We start from the raw sequence: 27,479 nt of genomic DNA on the forward strand, positions 1-27,479 counted from the left end.
AGAAGACATAGTGAGTTTTCCAATGGCTTAATGGTCGTGAAGGATAAAGGGGTGACTAGTTATTGAAAAACTTGTTTTGTAAAATCTGATTTAATAAACCTCTTTAATTAGTTGGAGGAAAGTTCTTAGAGGATGAGAAAAGCAATTGGTCCCAAAAGAAAAATAAGATTGTTGGAATCATATAATCACTTTGTGGGTGCAACCTTTATGTGGGCTAGGTACCTCAGTGGCAGCAGGACAGACCTTGTTTTATGTGTGAATTTCATTTTCTATGTCATAAATATTCCCACTCTTTGTTGTTAATAAAGCAAAAGGCAGTTCACTCAGAGGAAGGAGAAGAAATAAGAGGTTTTTTTTTACCAATAAGTAAGAAGAATAAATAAGAGGAACTCTGTAGCAAAAATCAACTGTTTTGCTGGGCACTGGTGCCTCACACCTGCAAGCCCAGCTACTCAGGAGGCTGCGATGTAGAAGACTGTGGTTCCAAGCCAGCCCAAGCAGAAAAGTCTGCAAGATCCCATCTCCAATAACTAGTGTAAAGCTAGACTGGAGGCATGACTCAAGTGGTAGAGTGTCAGCTGAGCAAGCAAGCTGGGTGCAAGACTGAGTCCAAACTCTGCTGTTGACCAAAATGAAACCAAACAAAAACTGTCTTAATGTCACCATACTCACATTTTTATAATTTATTTCAAAATGTCACATGACCTATGCATAGAGTATATGTATGTATAGATATATACACACAAATGTATGCATATTTAGCATAGGTGTCTTTTAAAGGGAGGAAAATGTGGCGGAGATCATTTCAATCGAATGTTCTCATTGGGCTATAGTATATAGGACCAATTTGATTTATAATTTAAATTGAATTTTCTGGCTAAAATTGTTAACTTTCTTTTGTGTCCCAACTATATACCTAGGGCTTGAACTCAGGACGTTGTGTTCTAGCTTGGCTTTTTCACTCATGGCTGGTGGTGCTCTACCACTTGAGCCACTCTCCCATTCTCAGGGTTTTTATTTTGCTAATTGAAGTTAAGAATCACTTGAATTTGTCTTCCTGGGCTGTTTTCAAATTTCTGTTCTCAGTCTTCTGAGTCACTAGGATTATAGGTGTGAATCATTAGCTTCTGATTGAGAGTGTTCACTTATTACTATAGATAACATATACATTTAGTTCAGTGTTTCTTATTTTTTGATTCACTCTTTGATAAAGAAAAGTTGTGCATTTTGAGCAAGTTAAATAAGTAAGTTAGACATAGATTAGAACAAGCCCAACTAACCTAGCGGATATTTATAGCATACCAATCTCTTGTTTCTCAAATCAGGCCTACTGATCACAGCTCGTCCTTTGGATTATGAAACCAGAACTGAGTACCTCCTGACCATCGAGGCCCGGGATGGTGGCACGCCAGCTCTGTCCTCTTCCCAGACAGTGACTGTGACTGTCCTTGACGTGAATGACCAGGCCCCGCTGTTCACGCAGCCGCTGTATGAAGCTTCCCTTAGAGAAAATCAGAGTCCAGGAGTGCTGGTCACAAGGGTTGAAGCTGAGGACAGAGATTCAGGTAATTAAAAATTGGGTAATTACTGAGAAAAAAAAACCCACTCCAGTTCATAATTGATATAATTTAAACAAACAGTTGCTACTTATTTCAGATTTCCAGTATTTCACACATGTGCCCCAAACATAAAAACACATGCTTTCATTTCACACTGTTGATTTTTTTTATTATTATTATTTGTTAGGTTTAAATGGCAGTGCCTAATTAATCATGTGCTGATTTGACCATGGTAGTGAACAGCAGCTTAGAAACACCCATGCATTGCAGAGTGTAAAGAGATACACTGAGTACAGTGACTCATGATCGGGAGTGGTTGAGCTGTGCTGCTGGTGTCAGACTTCCCGCCTTCGCATCCTAGAACTCTTCCTTCGGCTGTGTAGTCTTGAACAGACCGCGAATCCTCTCTGTTCCTCTGCTTCTATGCAAAATATAGATAACGGTAGTGTTTATTTTGTCATTCTGCTATGAGATGGCCCCGAAAGATCAACTTCCTTTCTGACTATTGTAACTATTATCATTTCTATCAACCTCTGAATACAGATAACAATGTTGAAGTGAACAGTTACCCCGATTAGGATTTTATAAATTTCGTAGACTTGCTTTTCAAAGTCTATATCTCTTTTGGCACTTAAATCGCAGTAGCATCAATAATACTCTGTTTTGTTCTAAGCTTTATAATAATGGTAAAAATTATAGTGCAACATTTTCTATGTTAATAGAAATTCTGACTTTTCCATCGGAACTAATAAAGTTTAATAAGCCAGTGATTTTTAAATTTACATTTTTCTGTAGTAAGCAACAGTAAGTTTTAGAATAGTATTTTGTTCTAGTCTTGTAGAAATTTTAGCAGATACTTTTACAGAAATAATAGCACTATCCCCCTTAGATTTTTTTTTTGCCAGTCCTAGGCCTTGAACTCAGGGCCTGAGCACTGTCCCTGGCTTCCTTTTGCTCAGGCTAGCACTCTACCACTTGAACCACAGCACCACTTCTGGCCATTTTCTATATATGTGGTGCTAGGAAATTGAACCCAGGGCTTCATGTATACGAGGCAAGCACTCTTGCCACTAGGCCATATCCCCAGCCTCCCCCCACCCTTAGATTGTTAATCAAAAGAGCTTCCATACTAAATTTTATACCATTTGGGGGCTTTACCTTTCTGATAAAGAGCATCATTTTAACAGAATGCATTTGACAAGAATTTGTTTCATGGACTCAGGGACTAGCATTTCCTCTTCTGGCCAGAGAGGGGCAGTATGATCAAAGGGTTTTTCTTTCTTTCCCAAAGAAAGACACAGGGCTGGAGTCTGCTAACAGTGCTCCTTTGCCCCAGACAGTTCTTAGAGAATTTGTTTACCACATTTCTTTCTGCCAGCATTCATTGTCAGAGCATTGGAAACAATGGAGAACACACCTGAATGATGTGCCTTGTGATAATTCCAGTGCAGTAAAGTTCTATTTGGATGTATTCTGTTGCACAGTACAGAACGAACATTGCGGACGCTGTGTGCTTTAACAGTTATGTAACAATGCCTGCTGCCAAGGACAACTTTATCGATTGTACTTTTAATTTATTTTTATAATGGAATCTACTTGAATAATTTCTTTTAAGAATTTCTCTCAAAGTTTTGCATGTATTAACTAAAGATGATTATTATAGATACACTGTGAAAGTGCCTAGCCTTAATGCTATTTTATTTTGGAATGGGCTGTCTGTACCTTGTTAATTATAATTGAATTGAATTGAATTAGACTAGAGATGATGGTCATAACTCTAAAATAGGATGCAAAATTGTTGTCTGTATTCCTTTGCTTTAGTAAATCTCTGAAATACACCTTGACATCTTGAGTCTCATGAACTCTTACCACCTTTAAAAAAAATTAAACTTTTTTCTTTATTGTCAAAGTGTGGTACTGAGGGGTTACAGATTCATATGTAAAGGCAGTGAGTACATTTCTTGTTCAACTTGTTACCTCCTCCCTCATTTTCCCCCCACCTCCCCCCTCTTTCTCCCCCCCGAGAGTTGTGCAGTTGGTTTACACCAAATTGTTTTGTAAGTATGCTTTTGGAATGGTTTGTCTTTTTGTCCTTTGCCTCTCAATTTTGATATTCCCTTTCCCTTGGTTTGGGTTTCCTGGAAATTCCCGTTTTCTTAGTGAGGCCAGATCTGTGAAGCAGGTGGTTGTATAAATACATGTGCTTTTGAACATATTTCCCTCTAGTCTCCTTTTTTCCTTAGTAGGTTAAAACAATGAAATAGGATTATGCATGTGACTTCAGTGACGTAGTCAAGATTTTAACATAATTGGCATCTTGTGGGAATTTATGAATGGTTTACTTTATAGTATGTATTTTAAAAAATACTACAGAGTTACTCAATACTAGAGAGCTCAACATATGTTTTCTAACATTCCACAATGCAGTTTTTAAAAAATGTAGGCGTGGAGTGTTTGGCATTCAAAACCCATGGGGATGTGAGCACAAATGTTTATGGCGTATGAGTCACACTAATTCTAGCAGGAGTTCCTGCTTGTATTAAAAGGTGGGGGGGGGGGAAACTACCAGATTTTAACTGAGGTATTAAAATTGCCCGAGCATTCAGTGTCCCTAACAAAAGCTCCATTGTGCGTGAGTGAGTGAAGATCTATTCTCCCTGGGGGAAGGGGGTGCCCAACGAGTTAGGTGGCTGAAACACGTCCAGCGGTGAATACAAAATAGCTTACCAGTATATTGTCATGTCGAAATATAGAATTCCTTAATACAATATGATTCTCTGCTCCATAGAAATGTATCCCCTACCTGAAGGAATGGCATCTGATTTCCTGGAAAATCTGGCTCTGTTGCTGGTTGTACCATGGAACCCTCCAAACTTAGATTCATTAATTGTAAGGCAGAAGATGCATCTAATTTCAGAAGCGCAAAATGGGGGGAACAAATGTCTTAGATAAGTGGCCTTTGCTGTTTAGCTTTTGGAATACTTCTGTGTAATACTTCTATCTAACAATAACAACAGCAAAAGCCATTCTGTTCACGCTTCCAGGGAAGCTCACTGTAGTAGACACCCTACTTGGTAAAATATCCATCGACTATTTGTGTGCACTTAGTGCTCATTGAAAAGCCCCTCTGTTTATTCACCAACACCATGTCCCCAGTTTTAGATTCAACATAACCCAGGATGCATGGGAAGATCACCAGGTTAGGCACAAGTTAGTCTTACTTTGTGCCCAGTTCTAAGAATGCTTGATTTTTACCCAGGTCTTACCAGAGCACTTTAGAGGTAGACCAGACCATTGGGCATTTCAAAACTGGAATCCTCCAATTTGAAGTCGTGGAACTTTGCTAGAGAAAGTCACAATGGCATGCTAATGGAAACCACCACCTACTTAGGCTACTAAGTATTTAGTACTCACCATCTAATGAGTACTTCTGCTAACCCTTAGTACTATCCTGTTTGCCTGTGGCTGAGATTTGATTGGCCCTCTTTATGTAGATTTCTTCTGTAAATCATTTACAGAAATACTAAAAGAAAGAAAAGAATAAAGACCAATCATGATTTCACTCACTCAGACAATCCCCGTTAACCCTTTGGTCTATATCATTACTGCATTAAACACATTGTATTATTATCATGTGTTTATTAATAAGTCTGCCTCCCCTGTCAATTATGAACTCCTAAATTCAGGACATTTTCTTTAATTTTATCCCAGATCCTTAGGATAATAGAAGGTTTGATAGTAGCTCAATAAATATTTTTGACCATAGTGTTGGAGAGAGAAAAGCATATAAGACATGATGTGCTTCATTTCAAATTCATCCATGTATATATTCCTTCCCACAATCACCCAAGCATAATCCTCTTTGTTTTAGATTGCCTTAAAGATGTGGGCATTGTGTAGTTGATGAGTTCTCTGATAAAATGGTCTTCCCAAGCCTTCATCTGGAAAGAACGCTCTCCCCAAGTTAGAACTCGAGTAATTCCCCATTGATTTTCATAAAAGGTGGAGAGAACAGAGTTTTGTCTTTTTTTTAATACCAGTTCTGGATGTGAAGTCAGGGCCTAGATACTATCTCTGAGCTTTTCTATGCTGAAGGCTGGGATTCTACCACTTGAGCCATAGCCCTACTTCTAGGTTCTTTTTTTTTTTTTTTTCTTTTAGGGGATTTTTGGTGGAATTAAGTCTTGCAGACTTTCCTGCCTGGGCTGCTTTGAGCTCTAATTCTCAGACCTCAGCCTTCAGAGTGGCTAGGATTACAGGTGTGCACCACCGGCACCTGGCTAGTTTTGTCCTTTTATCGCTAGGCATTGTATGAAGTCAGTCCAGTTTACCTCTATCTTTAACTCTTGGTACTTTCCTATCCTTTCTCTAGGACAGATTTTTTGGGGGGTAAATTTTTATTTCCTAGGAAATTATGTAGGTTCTTTTCGGTCTTTCTTTAGTCTCTGTTACCTTACCCTGAGATCTCAGCAAGACTGCAGAGGTGAGGAAGTCTATGTGGCTGTACTCCAGGCACTTTTTACGGGCAAGGAAGTGGCTCGAGCTGGCAGTGGACACTGGTTTGCCCTTCTCTGGTCTGATGTACACATCTAACTACAATATCCAAGTAACCCATTACTTCCAGTTCTCATGAGATCATCAAGTAGAGGCTAAATGGGATGTCCTGTTGGATTCATTTTAGGAGTGTACCAGTTTTCTGTGACTTGAGCTGTGAGGAGAAGGGGAAAAATGCTTAATCATTATAGCTACAGAACAATATAATTGAATTGAAAAAAATTTTAAGACAGAGACTGATGGAAGTCACAGGAAAATACCAAGAAGAGAGTAGCTTAAGAAGGACTTTTGTATTAGGGATAAGAAGACAAAGACAGTTAATGACAGATGTAGAAGTCCGCAAGAGTTCTTTCCCAATGCCTCGTTACTTTGAAGTACAAAGGAAATGACTTGCGAGCCACCAGGGGACACTTGAACAGGGACAGGGAAAAGTTGCCAGATGACAGTGACATTTCAGTGGTCTCCATCTGCCTTGTTGTGGCATTGTTCTGTCTCAAGATCGGTTGGACAGTTACAGAGAACGGAGGAGAGATGGTTGGAATGAACCTGAGCTGAGGCTTTGCTGGGCGTCCATCTTTGGCAAAGAGCCACAGGACCTAAGTAAAGAAGGGAGGTTGCTGAAGCAGGAGCTCATGGGTGTGAACTAGACGGGAAGGAAAGAAATGAAGGAAAGAGCCTTAAAGGCATCAAGAAGTCAGAGGGCACAGGTGATAGGTCTAGGAGCAGGTCAATGGGTGTTTGTACACACACAGGCACACATGTTGGCATGCACACATTCTTCAACAGGTATATGTCCTAAGTGTATCACAAAATGTTTTCATACCCAGGGTCCCAACTGGCTTAGCCAACGGAGGGAATTAGACTAAATCTAATTCATTTTTACTTTCCTAGTTCTTAAGTGTGATGACATCATTGTTTTTCTTTTCTTTTTTCTTTTCTGGAGGGCTACAAGGGTGTGAGGAGGAAGAAGCGAGTCACTGATTGAAACCACAGAAATATGGGAAGAATTATTTTCAAAATGTGAAGTCATTTCTCACTCTAGATAAGAGACTCACTACAAAGTCAAAAAAAAAAAAAAAAAAGCAAGAACAAATGCGTAAGCAACTCTGTGGGTTTGCCTCCAGAGGTTGAGCATAAACAGAATCCTATAACTGAGTACAGGCTTCTAAATAGTAGGTCAACCTACCGACATTGTCATGTGTCCCCCAAGCTTACAATTATGTCATTAAATCACAATCAGGGGTGTTAGAAGGAGTAATTAGGTATATGTTGTAGGGCTGCACACTCGTAAGAAGAAATTATGGGAAGGAAAAAATCTCAAGCATTCACGGTGGGGAAGTCTCTGAAGACTTTTGAAAATCACTCATTGCAGCTAAGAGGCCTTTATTTTGTCAGCACAGCCAATGATAGTTTTCTTTTGCCTTAACTTGAAGGCTGGTTAAGAATCTTGCCTCTCTCATCTGTGGCAGAAGGAACATGTTCAAGGGAAAATGAATTAATAAATTGTTCAAATTATCCAAAGGGATAGTTGAGAATTTTCTCTTTACCTTTTTGTGGTTGTTGTTTTTTAAAGGAATAAATTCCCAACTTCAGTTTGAAATCATGCCAGGCACCTCCTCTGGGTTTTTCGAGATCAATCCTGACAGTGGAGAGGTGACCACAGCTATCATACTGGACAGAGAAATTCAGGAAGTTTTCACCCTTCTAGGTAAGGGATTCTTACCCCTACTCTTGTTCCCACCCCCCATTTCCTCCCTGAACCCCCCATATGCTAAAGATCGGGAAGATTAGCCATGTGAATTTACATTGAGTCAAGCTACTCCATTAGCTTAATCTGATGCTGTTTCGTTAACACAACATGGTCTTCACCTGAGCTAATGGCCACACCCCCATCTGTCTTTGTGCCCCACGCCAGTGCTTGTGCGGGATAAGGGAACCCCTGAGCTGTCCAGCACCACAACAGTTCTTTGCACTGTTGAAGATGAAAATGACCACGCTCCGGAATTTATGGTCCCTGACCATGACATTGAGGTCCTAGAAAACCAAGAGCCAGCGGTTGTTTATACTGTGTGGGCCTCTGATAAGGATGCTGGCAATAATGGAACTGTCAGATACCACATCATCCGTAAGTATTTTTTAATTAAAATTCTCTCCAGGATGCAGACTGAGTTGATGCACAGTGTGTGATCATTCTTCTGTGTTGGGTATCTGAGTTTCCTATGAAGTGTACCTGCACTAAGAGCTGATGGGCGTCCTCTCTACCTCTTCTGAATTCAGACATTCTGAACCACTGCCCTTCATTTTGGTTGTCATTGGTGGTGGTCATGGGGCTTGAACTCAGGGCTTGGGTACTGTCCCTGCACTCTTTCACTCAAGACTAGTGCTCTGCCATTTTGAGCCACAGCTCCACTTCCAGTTGGAGATGAGAGTCGCATGGACTTTTCTGCCTGGGCTGGCTTTGAGCTGCCGTCCTGAGATCTCAGCCTCCTGAGTAAGTAGGATTACAGGCGTGAGCCACCACTACCCAGCCCTCCAAATGTTTGCGAACCTGGCCTAAAGCTGGGCGTGGTGGTACAGGCTTGTGATCCCAGAAGGTGTAGGCAGGAGGATCGAATGTCTAGGTCAGCCTATGCAAAGGTAGTGATGAGACCCTGTCTCAGAAAGAAAATAAAAACAAAAAGTCTGGGCATGCTATAGAGCTTACTAATGAGTCCTTGCCTAGCCCTGGACAAAATAAAATAAAAAGGAGGAGGGGGAGCAGGAAAGGGAGGAGGAGAGCATTCAAAGCTAGCTCTCTACCACAAGACACAGCTCTAGTCTGATGGACCGTCCTGCCAGGCTGCTTTGAACTATGATCTTCAGATCTCAGCTTCCTGAGTTGCTAGAATTATAGGCGTAAGCTGTATCATAGCACCTGACTGTAAAATAATACTTCATGGCTGGGAATATGGCCCAGTGCTAGAGTGCTTGCCTTGCATACATGAAGCCCTGGGTTCAATTCCTCAGCACCACATATGTAGAAAAAGCCAGAGGTGGCGCTGTGACTCAAATGGTAGACTGCTAGCCTTGAACAAAAAGAAGCCAGGGACAGAGCTCAGGCCCTGAGTTCAAACCCCAAGACTGGCAAAAAAGAAAAAGAAGTTTCATTCCTTTATCCTTGTAGGGAGCCGTATAAGACCCTCAGAGCCATTTGGCAGCACAAACCCAAGTATTTCTCATTGTCTGCCTATTTTGATAATCTTGTATGGCTGGTGAATGATGTCATTAATTCTTAAATGGCCCCTGGTAGATTAAAAATAATCAGAAAATAAATGTGTAGTGGTTCTTGGGTTTGAACTCAGGATCTTGTGCTTACCGAACAGGTCTTCTACCACTTGAGCCACACCTCCAGCCCTTTTTGCTTTAGTTATTTTTTTGCATAAAGGCTTGTTTTTTTTTGCCTGGCCAGGCTGAACTGCAACCTTCCTGTGTACCCTTGCGCAAAGTTAAGATGAAAACACCCACTACTACACCCAGATTTTTATTTTTTATTATTATCCCTTAGTAGTTGTACTAAGGGGTTTTCCATTCTACATGTCAGTTTGTGAGTACAATACATCGTGATCAGTGTCACCCTTTCATCATTCTCTTCGTCTACTCCCAACCTTTTTTTAAATAAGGAAGGGTGTTACTAACTCATTCTGAGGAGGCTGGCCTCCATTCTTTGATCCTTAAGATCTCAGCCTTCTGGAATAACTAGGACTACAAGAGTGAGCCATTGTGCCTGGTTTTAGGAAAGAAATATTTTTAAATAAGCATATATATAAATATATGTATTTTTATATTTATAAATACATGTATATAACTACATATTTACATATATAGAATATTAACAAACAGATCACCTTTGCAATTCAAATATATTTAGCATTGTTTTCTGTAACAGATGGGAACATCAACGGCTCCTTCTCTATTCATGAGATGTCAGGAGAGCTCTCAACCACGCGTGCCCTCGACAGGGAGCAAGGCAGCAGTTTCACCCTGTCCATCCTCTGCTCTGACTTGGGGCATCCACCTCGGAGCTCTGTGCTGCAGCTGCAAGTCAGGGTTTTGGACGACAATGACAACAGCCCCTCCTTCCCTCTGCTGTATTACCAGTCTTCCGTGAGAGAAGATGCTCAAGTGGGAACTGTGGTTCTGATCCTGTCAGCTGTGGACAGGGATGTGGGCCCCAATGGGCAGACAGAGTACTTTCTGATGGACGAGTCTTCCAGCACGTTCACCATTGATTCTGCAGCAGGCACCCTGAGAACCAGGCTGACACTGGACCGGGAAACCACATCTCGCTATACATTTCGGGCTGTAGCCAGAGACTGTGGCATCCTGGGCTCCAGAAGTGCCACAGTAACTGTAGACATAGCTGTCACCGATGTTAATGACAATGACCCCGTTTTGGAACAGAACCCTTTTGATATCTTTCTTTCACCCCAGTTGCCAACAAACCACACGATTGCTTTTTTGAGAGCCCATGATCCAGATGTGGGGCCCAACGGAACTGTTGCTTTTAGTTTTGCTGATCCCCAATCGATGGTTTCTATTGACACATATACTGGAAAAATCACACTTCGGCAAAATCCATCTTTAGAACACTTTCCTATCTGGTTACGGTTAAAAGTCAGTGATCACGGGGCCCCCGCCAGGGCTACCACCGGCCTCGTGGTCATTCACATGGAAGGAGAAGCTGTGAAGATTTCCTTCAGCCATCCCTTATATAAAGCATTTGTGATGGAAAATTGTGAGGCAGGTGAGTGTCCCAAATCTTTCCTAGACTGTCTGTTGTGATGATTTAAACGTTCAGTACTGTGGATGGCACCAGAATGCTTTTGAAGTTTCAGTGGGAAAGTTCTGGGTGCAAGGAGCATGTGGTTGAGGCTGCTCACCGCATGGTGGCCAGGAACTAGAGAGAGGAAGTGCCTGTGCCCAGCCTCTCTTCCCTCCTTTCATACCACCCCCTGCACTCTACTCTCCCTACCTTTTTCCTTTGGAATGGTGCCGTCCATATTTGAGAGGCTTTTGCCCTCAAGGATCCCTGAAACTCTTTCACAGATATGCCCAGACATGTGTTTGTTTGTTCCAGCATCTCTCAGTCTCGTCAGGATGACACTCAAGATTAACCATCACAATGTCAATTATAGCTTCCATTAAAAGCAAGCCTTCAGTGGGCAAAAATCTCCTAAGAGGCAGGCATGAGTTGTTTGCTTCTTCATGAGTGATTGCAGTCAACCCCAGGCAGAGGCTGGCCAGTCAGCAGGGCGACTAGAGGAGAGGTGGAACTTCCCTGCCCGTTCTGCTACCCAGTTCTGTCCACTTGCCACAACCCCTCCCCCCCGCCACCGCCACATCCCCACATTTGAAGCTAGGCTGGAGAGAATTGAACCGTCTTGCTTAGTCCTGTCAAAGCTAAGGGTAGAGCTGGGGCACTGGTGGCTCACGCCTCTAATCCTAGCTACTCAGGAAGCTGAGATCCGAGAATCACGGCTGGAAGCCGGTGGGGGCAGGAAAGTTCGTGAGGCTTACCGCCAGTGAACCACCAAAAGTCTGGAAGTGGAACTGTGGCGCAAGTGGTAGAGTGTATGTTCTGAGAGGCCCTGGATTCAAGCCCAAACCAAACCAAAGCTAAAGAGAAACTACACGGTGGCCCACAGTGTCTAAACCTATGGAAGAGTGAGCAGGAACCTTCTAGAAGTCAGCTGTGGCTTGTCTTGTTTCCCTTCTGATACTGTGCATTCTCAAATAAGGATGAACCAGCAATCGTCTCCTCTGACTATACATGAGTTCACAAAATCCTGTATTTCTGTGAATTATGTTATTCTGGAAAAACTGAAACGATATATTTGTACCCTGATTTGAAGTAAACACTCAAACTTGGGGAAACTTGAAATAATATTAAAACAAGACGTCACATGGGGGCACTCTAACTAGTAAAATATATTTAATATTGTCCAATAAGTTACTGAGATCTTGGTATTTTGGAGAGGGAAAACAAAATCCTTTCTCTTGACCCTTTGGCAGTTGATCCGGTGAGCTCTGGCTGCTGCTGTCCATGCGCAGGGCCAGGTGTTAGAGTACAGAGCTGGGATCAGGTTGGCATAGCCCAGGGGAGACTTCTGCATCGCTCCATGGTGCACAGCACGGGACCGGTTCTCCTCTTCCCACAAAGTAGAGACAAGAATGACCTGTCCCTGGCCACTCAGGAGGCTGCGATCTGGAGACCATGGTTCAGAGCCAGCTTGGACAAAAAGTCCATGAGAACTCATATCTCCAGTTCAGCTGGAAGTGGAGCTGTCACTCAAGTGGTAGAACATCATCATCCTTTAGTAAAAAAGCCAGGAAACAGTGCCCAGGCCTTGAGTTCGAGCCCTGCATATACACACACACACACACACACACACACACACACACACACACACAGGAAACACAAACACGAAACCTGTCACTGGGGTGCTATAAGAATTAAATTGAGTTGTAGGAGGATTCTTACTCATCACAGATTACTACTATTGCTACTTTTCTCCATCTCAAATCCTTACTTGCAGTTTATAAAGTTAACTGGGTTATAAATTTTCATCAGAGAAAGTAGTAATTACACAACGGTTCTATGACTATGGCAAAATGCATGTCGTTTTTAAAGCCTTATCATCCATTTTATTTTCTCTTCAAAACCAGATTAGTGTTATACTTTCCAAGGAGACAGATTTGTCTATAGGTGGTTTTATGACATTGACTCTGAAATACGGGACAACATACAAATGTGTGTGTGTGTGTGTGTGTGTGTCTGTCTGTCTGTGGTCGGGCTTGAACTCAGGACCTGAGCTCTCTCCCTGAGCTTCTTTTGCTCAAGGCTAGCACTGGAGCCAGAATGCCATTTCCAGCTTTTTGGTAGCTTATTGGAGATAAGAGTCTCACAGATTTTCCACAATCCTCAGATCTCAGCTTCGTGAGTAGCTAGGATTACAGGTGGCAGCCACTGGCATCTGGCCCCCCATACAGATTCTTAAGAGGAGGAAGAAAAGGAAGCAGATACTCTCCATCCTTCTCCTGTCGTGACTTGGGGTCATTCTCACATGCGGAATGACATTCATTGGAATGAGTACCGTCTAGGGGGGCCATTTATAATACCTTCTGATTGGAAGATAGCTCAGGTAGCTCTGCAGGACCTGGAAGAAGAGCCTAAGGCAAGGCCAGGTTTTCTCAGAAGAAGGTGCATACTATCTGAGGCAGGTTTTATCTTTCAGTTCATCCCAGTTGCACATCTAAGCCTCAGAGACCTCATTTTATTAAAACAGCAAGGTGCTCCCTCCCCAGGGTGACGAGATGTAGGTACTCGTTAGCTCTTATGACCGACACTAGGAAGCGTGCATACACCATGATGTCTTCACATGTATTTGTTGAAGTAGGATTTCCCTGTGGATTACAGTAGTCTTGTTGGAATGACCAGTTTTCTTTTTCTAGGAAAAAAAAAAGACACAGGAAGCCAAGTGGTAATCAGAAAGTTGCTTGCTAATCCTAAGCAATTAGGAGCAGGAGATGAGTCAAGTGTTGACTACCAGCAGCGGGCCATGCTGTTTCCTGGAGCGGAGCTGCCCCGGCACTCCCTGCCAGGCCGGCTTGCAGGGCCTCAGGGACTGTCTGCACCTCGGGGCTGGCCACACGTTCCTCACTGGCATCTCACTCCAGCCTCCATCCTGGGAGGCATTAACGGTGTTCTCGTGGTGATTCTGCCCAACTCTCTGCTCCAAACCATTATGTGTTGTTGGTAGATGTAATCAGGGTTAATATGTTAAAACTACGTTGAGCCCTGCTGGTTCTGGGTGGCTCCACCTAGAATCCCAGCTACTCAGAAGGCTGGGTGGGGTCTGAGGATCGGTTTGAAGCCAGCCCCCAGCAGAAAAGTCCTGGTGAGACTCTCTTCTCCAAGGAACCGCTCAAAACCTGGAAGGGAAGCTGTATGTATGTAGCTCAAGGTGGCCAAGCGCTAGACCTGAGCAAAAGAGCTCAGGGAACAGCGCCCGGGCCCTGAGTTCAAGCCCCACAACTGCCAAAAACAAAACAAAAAACCTATATTGACGGTCTCTTGTTAAAAAAGAGTTTAAGATGGATTGGTGTTCATTCTTCATTTAGTGATTACAGTTACCCAGTGAAGACAAATCTGGTTCTGTTATGCTTCTTTTGGGGGGACAGGGCGGGGGGTGGGGGTGGTTAAATTACTGATTCAGTCTCTTTTTTAGTATAAGTCTGTTCAAATTTTCTTCATGATTTAGTCTTAGGAGGTTATATATTTCTAGAAATGATATGCACCCATTTCTTGCAGAATATCTGTTTTGAATAAATAATACTGTCTCTTCTTTCACTTCTGGTTTTTGTTAAGTCTTTTATTTCTTTTCGAATTTTGTTAATCTTTTCAAAATAATTCTTAATTTTGCTGCCTTTTCTATCATTTTTATTTTATCTATTTAATTTATTTTTTACTCTAGCTTTTATTATTTGCTCCTTTCTACTCTAATTGTTGATTGAATCTGTTCTTTTTGTAGGTCTTGTGGTATAATAACATGTTGATTTGAGATTTCTCTTTCTCTCCTCTCCCCTCCATTCTCCTTCCCTTTCCCCCCTCTCCCTTTCCCTTCCTTCTTTCCTTTCCTCCCTTCTTCTCCCCTCCCCTTCCTTCCTCTCCCTTTCCCTTTTCTTTTGTGCTCTTCCTCCTCCCCTCTCCTCCCTTCCTCTTCCTTTCCCTTTCCTTTCCTGTGCTTAAACTCTGGGGTGTGAACTCAGGGCCCCAGAGCTGTCCCTGAGCGAGCTGTCTTGGCTCAAGTCTGGTATTCAACCACTGGAGCCACAGCTTCGCAATTCCAGCTTTTTGCTAGTTTATTGGAGATAAGAGTTTCATAGACCTTCCTGCCCTGGCTGGCTTTGAGCTGTGATCCTCAGATCTCAGCCTTCTGAGTAGCTAGGATTACAGAGGTGACCCATGGGCGTCTGGCTGAGATTTCATTTTTTTTTTGGCCAGTCCTGGGCCTTGGACTCAGGGCCTGAGCACTGTCCCTGGCTTCTTCCCGCTCAAGGCTAGCACTCTGCCACTTGAGCCACAGCGCCGCTTCTGGCCGTTTTCTTTATATGTGGTGCTGGGGAATCGAACCTAGGGCCTCGTGTATCCGAGGCAGGCACTCTTGCCACTAGGCTATATCCCCAGCCCCGAGATTTCATTTTTAATGTAATTTTCCATGTACAGCTTTCCCCTTTGTCTTGCTTTTGCTGCATCCCCTAATAGTCATGATGTGGTCCTTTTGTTTTTCATCTCAAGATATTTTCTTCCTAATTTCCTTGTTTACTTCTTGGTTGATGCATTGGTTGTTCACGTATTTGGGGATTTTCCAGTTTTCCTTTTCCTAATGATTTCAAGTTTCATTCTCTTGTGGTTGGAAAAGATATTTGGTCTGATTTCAATCTTACTAAGTTTATTAGCACTTGCTTTGTGACCTAGCATGTGAGCTGTCCTGGAGAAAGTCTGTGTGTCCTTGAGGATAAGTGTATTCCGATGTTCGTTAGGTGACATATACTCCATGCGTCTGTCTGCTCTACTACTTCCGGTGGGGTCCAAATTCATTCAAGTCCTCTGTTCAGTATATTCTCTTCTGTCAGGTTGAGCTTTCAGTTATTTGTCAATGTTTGCTTATATTTTGGTGCTCTACTGGCAGTTGCAAAAATGGTGATTGCTGTATCATCCTGGTCACTGGATAATTTTATGGTTCTGTAATAGCCTTGTCTCTCTTATCGCCACCCACAAGTTGCATAGTTCATTTTCATCAATGTCCAGTGCAGTCCATTGCTGTACTTAGAATCACAAAGGTGCAATACTCTTCTATCCATTCTATCAAGCAACTCATTTCTCTCTTGGTCCGGGTGTTAGGTCTTAGCACAGTCTGAACGCTTCCTCGGTTGCGTATTTGGTTAAAGGTTCATTGCTGTCCCAGTTTGTACCTATATGAGGAGATGTATCTTTTTTATGTCACTGTACCCTCCACACCCAGCACTCAGTGTAGGATCTGGCTTTACAAAGGTAATAATTATTTAAGTGAGTAACTAAATGAAAATGTAGTGTGCAAATAATTATCTGTATTTGCTCTTGGTTTTCTAAGAAATTTCCTCTTCCTAAAGACATTCATTTTTTTAAACCTAATTTTACAGGTACTTCTGTTGTGACTGTAGAAGCTTTCGTTCCTGATTCAATCCAAGACAGTATTGAATATTCAATTGTTAGTGGAAATGAAGATGGAATTTTTTCCCTGGGTTCCAAATCAGGTAATTCTTCTTGTTTTACAATAACTTTATTTCATGTTTCTAGTGATACATACTTTTGTAAAATTAGAAAGATAGACATTGCTAGAATGAAATCATTTATAAGATAAATAAGATCTTTCATAGTAGCTGATGAAAAATTATGAGAAAACTGGAACTATGAATTTGTTTAGGTATCTTCACTAAGAATTCTATTCTAAATATTTCCAAGTTTGAGTCCATCCTGCCGCTTGATGTTTTGAAGATGAATTGATTCTTATTTATAACTTAGACAACCTGTTGCTTAGGAAAACTAGATACATATAGTTAGGGCAATTATTGATACTGAATTTGACATGGAAATGAGGACATATTCCCAGCTTTAGAGAATTTTCATCAGAGATTCTTCTAATTTGCCTCTGAAAATCAACAATGCAACAAACAAAGACAGCTGGAAAACTTTCTAAGTGGTGGCAAACCAAATATTTCCAAATACAGAATATATTAAAGCTAGCTTTAATAAAAACTGGTTGTGTTTTAGATGAATACCAATTCATTGTTCCAAAACACTTTTTTAAAATAATAATAATAATAATGAAGTAGATGTGATTCTTTGGCTTCATCATCAAACTGAAACAAGAATGACTCTAATCATTTCTGTGTTCTTCTACCGTTGCCTTATTTAATCTACACGAGGTGTACGTGAGGAAGATGGAGAGGGAGTGAGCTCTTCTGTGACTCACGCCTTCTCTCCCGGGGCAGATAGCCTCTGAGGAGGAGCGTTCTGAGGCAGCCTTTCCCTCCTCGCCTGTGGCAGCGTGAAGGGCGGTGCTTGAACCTGCTTAGCAAAAGACAGTTGTTGAGTGTCTCCACACCTTGTCTCTCACAGTCCAGGTGTCTCACGTTCAAGAAATGAGCCAGGGGGGCTGAGGATATAGCCTAGTGGCAAGAGTGCCTGCCTCGGATACACGAGGCCCTAGGTTCGATTCCCCAGCACCACATATACAGAAAACGGCCAGAAGCGGTGCTGTGGCTCAAGTGGCAGAGTGCTAGCCTTGAGCGGGAAGAAGCCAGGGACAGTGCTCAGGCCCTGAGTCCAAGGCCCAGGACTGGCCAAAAAAAAAAAAAAAGAAATGAGCCAGGAATACGCAGTTCTTTCAGATTATTCATGATTAGTATTTTTAATAGCTGTCTCTTTTCTTTTTGTGTGTGTGATTTTAAGTGATTTTTAAAACTTTTTTCTTCATGAATTTTTTTCCCCACTGTTATTCTAAAGGCGATGTCTAGAGGGGTTACAGTTAGATAAGACAGGTAAAGAGTACATTTCTCTTTGGACAGTGTCAGCCCTTCCCTCACCCATCCCCAGCCACAACTTGTATATTTCCTTTTCAACATAGTGTTGAGTGAATAGAATACTCCTGCTACATTTATTCACCCTTTGTCCCACCATTTCTGTACCCGCCCCCTCCCTTCCTAAAGACAGCTATGCGAACACACAAAAGGGAAAAGAAAACAAAACCAGAAACAAAACAACCTCTTGTCTTTGCAACCTGGTTTTCTTAGATCTCAGACTTTCTCTAGTATCATTTTCTTTGCATTGAAATATCTCTTTGTGATTTCAGATGTTTCCTGAAAAAAATGTTTTATTCAATCTTTGTTTTAATATATGTATTTTTGCTGGTTTTGTAATTCTAGATTCATAGTTAATTTCTCTTACCATAGTAAGACATTTTCCTACCTTCTCCTGGTTTCTCCTTGGTGCAAAAAGGAGTCACCAGAGAACTGAATGTCATTCACTTGTATTTTTTTTTCTGGAAATTCCACTTAGACAAATATTAGGACTACAGTTCTCTTTTATATCATGGATATAGCCCACTGGTAAAGTACTTGCCTCAAATGTGTGAGTCCCTGGGTTGGATGCCTAACACTACGAAATATAAGGGTGTGTGTGTGTGTGTGTGTGTGTGTGTGTGTGTAAGCCAGAGGATACATTTCTGTGTGCAGTAATTTCACCATTGTGCTTGGAGGTTGATCCTGCCGTCTGTGGGTCTGCTTGCTGTCATCCACTCTGTAGTGTTTTGTTGGGATTGGTGTGCTCACAAGCACGGAGTCATTCATTGTCCTTGTAACTTTGCAAGAGCATTCTTGGAAGTCTAGATTGAATAATGTGTGCCCTTCAGAGAAGATTTTCTTTCTCTTCTGAAATTTGCCTGGAGACATCAAGTGGAAACTAGTTTAAATTTAACCCACAGGCACTTTTCAGAAGTAGAGAACTAGAACAGTATGACTACCACATACAAACTGAAGCTTAAGCTAATGGATTCTCAGAGGTGATTTTCTTCCTTCCTCTCAACCAAGACCAAAGCTAAGAAAATGTGTCCATTTTATGTACCCATTTTCAGTTGTTTTTTTTTTTATAGTGATCAGTCATCTGGGACACACACACACACACACACACACACACATACGTTTTGAGTTTCCAACAGTAGGTTGTTTCTCTTAGCCCCTTCACCTTTTATGGGTTTTATGGATTTTTCTCATCTTATCTTATATACTTTGTGCAATTAACCAAGATGCAGCTCAAAGTAGGTCCTGGGAGTAACTTTCACAACCAACATGGGATTTTGGGGTCCTCCTTTCTTCCCTGGATTCCTGTTTTGTCCTTTGGGACTTTCATATGATGGTACCAACTCAATAATGAATTTTCATGCACACACATATACATGTATATGCATATTACAGCTGTGTTTATGTGTGCATATGTATCTCATCAAGCATTTCACTTGATTTTTTTTTTATCATGTGTCAGTCAAGGACATGATTTACCATATTGCTGTCAAGAAAGCTTTTGAAAACTTGACTTATGATATGAACTGAATCTCTCCTGCTGTCTTTGGCACATTATCACTAAACTTGTGTCTAAAAGTAGCTCACAGAGGTTTCCCGGATGTGTGTATTTTACATCATAGATTGGTTAAAATAGAAAACCGGCATGTAGAATGCATTTGTAAAATTGATCTCTAAAGTCGGTCACTTTTCTGGGGGATAACCATGTAGGGAACCTCTCTGTTCCATAATTATAATCCAGTGACTGACTTTTGTATTTAAACTTCATGCCACTTTGGATTAAAAACATCTATTACTGTCTAAACCAGCATAATTTTAGAATTGACTGAGATTGTGAATATAAATAACAGATGGTAGTGTTCAGTCCATTATTTGGTAGACTGACATAAAACAAAGATGGTCAAACTTTTCACTGTTTCAAGGAGACTTTTGTAGTGAGCGAGAGTTTAAAAGCTATTGGATAACATAAATATTTGTCACATTCTCCTTTAGATTCACTGGTGCAGATGGATGCACTCAGTGTGTAACTGATTGGAGCAACCTGACTATATTATCAAGCACGTAGCATTTGAAGAATCTTAATCTCATTTTACGTGTACTTTAGAACTTTGACAAAAGCTACAGATGGATGTGCATTAGAAGGAAAATACTATTTTCTTAAAAGCAGGAATGTTGAAAGTGGTATTCATGAGACTTCCTTCTGTTAGAAACGTGGACATTTCAGCCCAAACTTTGCATCAGGCAAAGTTTGGTAGAACATTCATTTCCCTCAAATCCATAACTTTCATGTCTCTGAGGGGGAAAAAATGCACACTTATCATCCAGGGCATGGAATGTGGACTCGGTAGGTGTGCCAGCCTGATTTACTGTCTATTGTCTTCTTCATTTGTAAGGATTTCACAGCATGTGCCAGTTATTATGCTAAAAATAAACCCCAAGCACAGAAAGCATTAGACTTGTAGATCCATTCCAAGTGTTAAATTCCAATTATCAAAGCCCCAACACAAGCCTTTTATTTTAAAAACCCCTTTGATCTGTACCATAATTGGCACACTTTCTACTGGAGGACACTCGAAATTTACTGTTGCATTTGCACTTTATTTTTCCTTTATAAGGAGTAAAGGTAGCGGAGTGTTTGGCTTGCTAGAGAGAGCTCTGGTGCTGAGATGGGTGGACCCGCTTCGCACATGGGGTTGGGGTGCAGCCATCAGCCCTTTTTGTGCACAGGCGTTTCGGAAGATCGGTTACTTCATCACCATCCCACAAAAACATATCAAAATGCTTTTGTAGCTGCCAGAAATTAGAGCTGTTCTCTCAGGGGTGTTGGTCACAACAGATCGTGGTTTGTAAAAGTAACTTTGTCCTGCTGGGTGCAGTGGTTTGCTCCTGTAATCCCAGTTCCTTGGAAGGCATGAATTGGGAGGATTACAGTTTCAGGCCATCCTGGGCAAGAAAGTTAGCAAGACCCCATGTCACCACACAGAGCAAGCGTGGTGATGTGTGCCTGTCATTCTCGCTATTCGGAAGGCATATCTGAGGCTCGCCCTGGAGTAACACATGCAAACTTACCTGAAAAAATGAAAGCAGAAAATGGCAGGGGGCATGGCTCAAGTGGTAGAGTGTCTCCGGAGCAAGCATAGGCCCAGAGTTGAAATCCCTAACATCACCTAAACAAATGACTAAAGACAAGTCTGACTTAGTGCTAGTACTAACTTGATACCAAAATGTGGTGTTACTAAACAAATGATAGGGAGTTTATGACAGCTTAAACGTGGTAGTTCAGAGAGGTCTTAATATAGAAGTCTTTAATCATCCCGAGTAATGGAATGTAAGCTATAAAAACCTCTCCCCACACACTGGACACCAGGGATACATTACTGTAACAAGACACTAGTTTCACCAGAATTTAAGGAACTGCTCTGTATCTGGCAGATGGTTCTGGATTAGCTTGGGTATCTGGAACCAGGCACGGCTTCCAGGTACAGGCCTTTTTATGAGAGATTATGCTTCTAAAACTCCACGTATATTAGATTTTCTCTTTCTAATTCTAGAGGTCACAGTAAATCTGGATGCGATGGTGTAGGGACAGACAGACATGCCTGCGTATGCTGCATTCTACCTGTGCCTGCAAGGAGACATTCCAGACTCCGTTACTTCGCTTCCCCCTCACAGTCCCCCAGTGAAGTCACGACTGTCACCTCCCCACCCCACTTCAGGAAAGAAGAGCCTTAGCTTTGCAGCACCTGGATAACTTCACTCCGGGTCACAGGAATTCATAGATGATGGAGTCAGGCAATTCATCTAGATTGTAGAACTAGCATGGCTGGGGGCCTGGGGTGGGTGGGAAGGAGTTCCATTCGTGGGTTCAGGTGTCAGTAATTCCACATCACTGCTCATTTGTGACTCTCTAGTTGATGACATTTCTGACCGTGAAAACCAAGTGATCGTAGCAGTAAATTGGATCAGAAATCTTGTTTTGTAAAGAAGGAAGCAGAGCGGAAATTAGAGAAGGCAGTTGTTTGAAAGGAATCCCTTTCTTTGGGGGAGCACCTTGAGCCATGGCCCCCTTCTCCACAGTCTGCTTCCTGACCTGGCCGTGTTTTATGTGCGAGTGTGTGGACGTGTGGCACGTGGCTACCTTCCGCAGGCCGGCCCCTGCGCTGAGCGCTGGACCGACCATGTCAGCTCAGCGTCACGTGTGGTCCTGCCTCACCTTGAGGAGCTCGTGCGTTAGAGGAGGCCCAGGACACCATAGGTAGACGGCGTGACCGCGTGGCCGCCGGCAGTGCCACTACTCCGGGGCTCTGCTCAGGGCTGGCATGATGAAGGTCAGGGAGAGTCCCTGGGGAAGGCTGGCGATGGGGAGGGGGTGTCTTCTCAGGTAGGTGGGGACGCTTGCCTGGCAACTTGGAGGTGAGCAAAGAACACGAGATGGATCTGTGCTGTGGCTGCCGCAGAGGGCAAAGGGGAGCAAAATTCTGAAGGAAACCCCTGAGGGCGGAGGTGGGAAGGGACTTAGGAAGTTGAAGCTGCTCAACTTCATCTCAGGGACCAGGAAAGGGTGTTGTATGCAGGATGATGACAGCATCCCTTGGGATCCACTTCAGAATGGAAACAGGTTTGGTGAGGAGGGCAGATAATTCAGGAGACAAAGAGCAAAATGCTGGAGACCCGGATTCAAGATGTCTGAAATGTAGACACTGCAGATACGACGATCGATGGCTCGCTATGGAGAGGAGGGCCATTGAAGAGGCAGCTCCCAGACATGAGATTTTCTTCTTCTATACGTATTTGAACTTTGTGAATATCTGTCAATTGCCAGCTTCTATGACTGACCCCAGTCAGTGGGCAAGGGAGACCCCGGTGGTGGTTCTTTGAGAGACAGAGAGTGTATGAATGCCTGTAAGTCCATGATGCTACAGAATACTCTAAAAATAATGTCACATTTTCTTCTTTTTTTTTTCTCCTTGGAAATAAATGCAGGACATCTCACTGTGAAAGAACCCAGATCCCTTGATTTTGAAATCAGGAGTGAAGTACAACTCATCCTTTTAGCTGAAAGCAGACAGCAGAGAGCCTACAGCAAAGTAGTTGTCTTGATACAAGATGAGAATGATAATTTCCCACAGTTTGGGCAAAGAGTTTACCAAGCATCAGTGTCTGAAGGCCAGCCCTATAACACTCATGTCATACAGGTAACAGAAATATGCGCGTGTGTGCGTGTGCGTGTGCGTGCGTGTGCGTGTGTGTGTGTGTGTGTGTGTGTGTGTATGTATGCACCCATCCTGGGAATGGGCTTGACAGGGCCTGGATGCTGTCTCTGAGCTTTTTGCTCAAGGCTAGTGCTACCCCTTGAGCCTCAGCTCTACTTCTGGCTTTTTGGTGGTTCATTAGAAGGAAGAGTTTCATGGATTTTCTGAGCTCTCTTTGAACTGGGATCCTCAGATCTCAGCCTCCTGAGTGGCTAGGATTACAGGTGTGAGCCACCAGCACCTGGCTTGTTGGTATCATTTTAATCACCTTTATCACATACCTTGACAATCTGTGATTCTTTCACAGCACATTTCTCTTCAAAGCAGGTTTAGCCATGCATATTGTGGATGAAATCTTTCCTAATCCAGAGTGGGTTTTCCACAGGTGTTGGCTTCTGACCCGGACAGTGGGTTGAATGGCCGGGTTGAGTATTCCTTTGTCTCTGGCAATGAAGAAGAAACTTTCCACATTGATGCCACCAGCGGGGTGATAACCACAAGGGCAGATCTGGATTATGAGTCCATCAGCTCCTACAGGTTTGTCCAGTACTGACGTCCGTGGGACCGCCTGTTTACCCGCCACTCGGGGGCGCAGCTTCCTGTTGTGTAGACAACCAAGTTGTGAATAGTGCTTTCCCTTCGACAGGAGTTAGGATCACCTTTATTTATTTTGTGCTGGTCCTGGGGCTTGAACTCCAGGCCTGGGTGCTGTCCCTGAGCTTTTGTCCTCAAAGTTGTCACTCCAGCCCTTGAGCCACAGTTCCAATCCTGGCTTTTTTGGGTGGTTAATTGGAGATAAGAGTCGCATGGACTTTCCTGCCCTAGTCCCGCTTCAAGTTGTGATCCTCAGATCTTCGCCTCTATCTAGAGTAGCTAGGATCACAGGCGTGAGCCACCAGGACCTGCATGCTCATTCTTATCATCTCCTCATTTATTTTTTGGTAATACTCAGGCTTGAACTCTAGGCCTCCTACTTGCTAGACAGGCATTCTTACCACCGACCTATGCTTCCAGCTCTTAAGTTTTGCTTGTTAATTTTGAATTAGGCTCCTGATTCTTTCCTATGTTAAGACTTCAGGCAGCTAGGATATCAAGTGTGGGCTTACTCTGTCTAGCTCCTCCTTGATAAGGGATCTGGGAAATGATCATTCTTCTGGGGTTGGCCTCAAGTCACGATTCCAACAATCTCAGCCTCACAAATAGAGTTGTAGGCAGGAGCTACCAGCACTCCGCTTGATCATTCTGTTGGGCATGTTTAAATAGTCTTAGAAATTGTTTGTTGGTTAGAAAAAGTGATTGGACTAGTCAGAACATGTTATGCATTGTGAGGCATGAACACGCAGTGAAGGTTATTACAAAGACCACGTTTCTGGATTGCCTTCTGAACAGTAGTCTCTACAAGTGTCTCCTATCACTATGTGCACCAACAATGGTGCTCTACCACTTGAGCCATACCTCTACTCCTCATTTTTTTTGCCTTACCTATTTTTCAGATATAGTCTCATGATTTTTGCCTAGTGTCATCCTTCTACTTCTATGTCCCGAGTAGCTGGAGTTATAGCTGTGTATGCCCATATCTCTACAATGTAAGACTTAGGAGTTGGTGGTTTCCATTGGTTGTTTTCCATTTCACATGTGCAGTTTCGGCTGGTTGTGGGTAACTGAAGCTGTGGGAAGAACATCCCTGGCGTGAGAACACCATATTCCATTGCATCTCCACCGTCTGTCATAACGGTTCTTAGAGCCTTAGAGGGACACGGACCAACAGTGCCTTGCTCCGGTCTTGTTGATATCTAGGGTCAAATTTTGACTTATACCCAGGAGTTCTGACCCAGAGTCACATTATTTCCTCCATACAAGCTTCAGAGAAGACCTTCTATTGAAGAAGAAAAAAATAGATGCTTCCAAGTCCTTGTCATTATTGTCCTATGACTTGCTTGCTTTTATGTTTTATGAAGTAAGCACAATAATACATTCATGTTGTTAAGCAATGAGAACTGGTTAAAACAAAATATGTTTGGCATAGTTAACCTCTAAGAAAACATTCCAATCAAAGGCTTAATTAAATGTTTTGTTTTCATTTATTGGGTGAATATGCTTTTAAATAGTAATTCAAAAGTATTTTTTTAAAGCTTATGACTCTGCCATTAACTATTTGGAATTTTTTGAGTAATATTTTAATGTGATTAGTTGTTCCTGTTTATAAATACATTAAAACCTGTTCCTGCATTGCTGCTCTAGTAATTTTAGGCAGGAGGAGTTTTTCCCAACCCTGGAGTACTTAGTGCAGGTAACACTCAACCCAAGTGCCATTTGAGTGATCACAAAAAGAGATGATTGGAAGTCTGCTTTATGTTCCGTGAACGAAGCATTTTCCAGTTGTAACGACTTCTGTTAAGTGTTCTTTCTCAATGGAGCCTAATTGATAATTAAATCTTTACTTTCAACTGTTTCCCATTTGCGTCATAGTTTCTATGTTCTCAACATTTAAATTAGTCCCACTATTTAAGAGAAAAAAAACTTTAAAAATTCCCTATGAAGAATTTAACTCAAAATAGGGAGAAGCAAGAACCAAAACAAGTTGACACCCCGCCGCCCCATGTGTCTGTGAGGATATCTTATCTCCCTCTTCTTCCCCCTTCCTTCCCTCTCTCCTCCCTCCTTTCCTCTTTTCCTTCTTCCTTCCCTCTTTCTTCCCCTTCCCTCCCCCCGTCACCAAGGCGAGGGGGTATTTTAAACTTCCTGTGTTTCTAGGCTCTTCTTTACCCATCCCCAACCCCATCCATTCTCTGCCTTCCATCTTCTTTACTGCTTTTCTTCATAGTTAATGAAAAATACTAGAAGACTTCAGTGAATACTTACAAATGGTATTCTTCAGCTTTCAAGCTTTCTTTGCTTTTAAAGTATTTGTATCAAGGAAAAATGTCCACCCAGTTTTTAATTGATTAAGCTGGGGTCTCAAGACCTTTATACTTACTCTGGCCTTGAACAACAATTCTCCTGTTCTCAGCCTCCCTGGTATCGAGGATGACAGGTGTGAGCTGTTGTGCCAACCCCATTTGTTTAAGAAGATAAAAGGCATTGTTTTTTTTTAATCTTCTCAAACTCATGGCTTTGATTGAGAAGTTTTAATTTTTAATGATGACTTACCCCTTCATCTCCAGAAGTTTTTAGGTTGGTATTTTTATACATTCTATTTAGAAGTCTTATTACATATACTTTGAATCTCTTCATATGCTGACTACTTAGTTCTGCTTAAATAAGGAGACATGCTTCGATTTTCATGCATTATTTCATTGGTAATTTCCTGATTTCTTTTTTTGTTTCTTGTTTTTGTCCCTGTATTTTTGCTGTGCTTCTTTTTCCTAGGGCCTATTTCAATAGATGTCAATCTTCTTTACCATGCCAGATTGTCATGATAAATCCTTGAATAGTTATATTTTTTCTGTGTCTCATTTCTTGTTTTGTTTCTTGGATTCCTTTTGTTGTTTTATTTCTCTGGGCTATTTCTGGGCATACTTCCAAAAGCTCTTCCATGATCTTTGCTATCTTTCATAGTGTCTGTTCTTGTTTGGTGTCTGCATTATCTTCTCAGGTCTGTCCAGGGGCACTGGTTAGAAGTGTTGTTACTTTCAGAAGCCACTTCTCCTGCCTTCTTTTCTCTTTGTCTAGTTTGAGTGCTTTTATTTGTTCCGGAGGCTTCTGTAGTGACTGATGACCCCTGACTTTGAGTGAGGAGACACAAAGTGACGAGGATCTCTGTGAGTATTGGACTCTGGTTAGCACACTTCTCTTTCAGATCTCACAGCAGGGTCATTGATGACTTTTTGGTTGACATACAGGTGACGGTATGGAGAGTGTCTTTTCTTTGAGAGGAGCCCTCATTTTTCCTGGAAAGCTCCTTCGTTATCACTGCATTGACATCACACCGTCACCCACATTCCTAAATGACATTAGGGTCCACTTTTGGTGTTGCATCCACTGTAACATGGTTTTCTCCAACCCATGCATCTCTAAGCACTCCTTAAATCTCTCTCGTCTTCCAGAAACCTTGATGCTACTCACCCGTTTCACCCACCAATCTCTTTAGCCTTGTGAACATTATTTCAAATATCCTCGCCATGGTGTGAATGGATTCTTGGGGGGAAAAAGCAGATAAACTTAAGAAGTTGAAGTTGGCCTACCGTTTTTCACCAGGAATCCCCATTCTTTTTATAGACTTGCTTTTCTTAGAATTTCAGAACAGAAAATTTCTTGGTAGAAATTTAAGATACAATAGAGGAAAGTCTTTGAAAATCCCCCATGCCAATAATTTCAGTATGTTGAAGCCATCAAGTTAGATCTTGCCTGGTCAAAGGCCTCTTTTGTAAGTTTACCAGGATGGAAGAAACTTCCCATGGTTGGGAGAACAGGAACAATATGTTTAGTCCTATGTCTGGTGGATTTCACTGACAGT

The 27,479-nt window shown here is 42.2% G+C and overlaps 1 protein-coding gene across 1 annotated transcript in view; it reads left to right on the forward strand.

The window, feature by feature from the left end:
- Dchs2 (dachsous cadherin-related 2) overlaps positions 1–27,479 on the forward strand; it is a 135,211-nt gene that overhangs the window by 100,102 nt on the left and 7,630 nt on the right. Inside the window, 7 exon segments of the mRNA XM_048333548.1 lie at positions 1,326–1,565; positions 7,687–7,821; positions 8,029–8,238; positions 10,039–10,896; positions 16,335–16,448; positions 22,755–22,966; positions 23,409–23,560. Of these exon segments, the coding sequence (XP_048189505.1) occupies positions 1,326–1,565; positions 7,687–7,821; positions 8,029–8,238; positions 10,039–10,896; positions 16,335–16,448; positions 22,755–22,966; positions 23,409–23,560 (1,921 nt within the window).

The sequence above is a fragment of the Perognathus longimembris genome, chromosome 24 (assembly GCF_023159225.1).
Source record: "Perognathus longimembris pacificus isolate PPM17 chromosome 24, ASM2315922v1, whole genome shotgun sequence".
Lineage (NCBI taxonomy): Eukaryota > Metazoa > Chordata > Mammalia > Rodentia > Heteromyidae > Perognathus > Perognathus longimembris.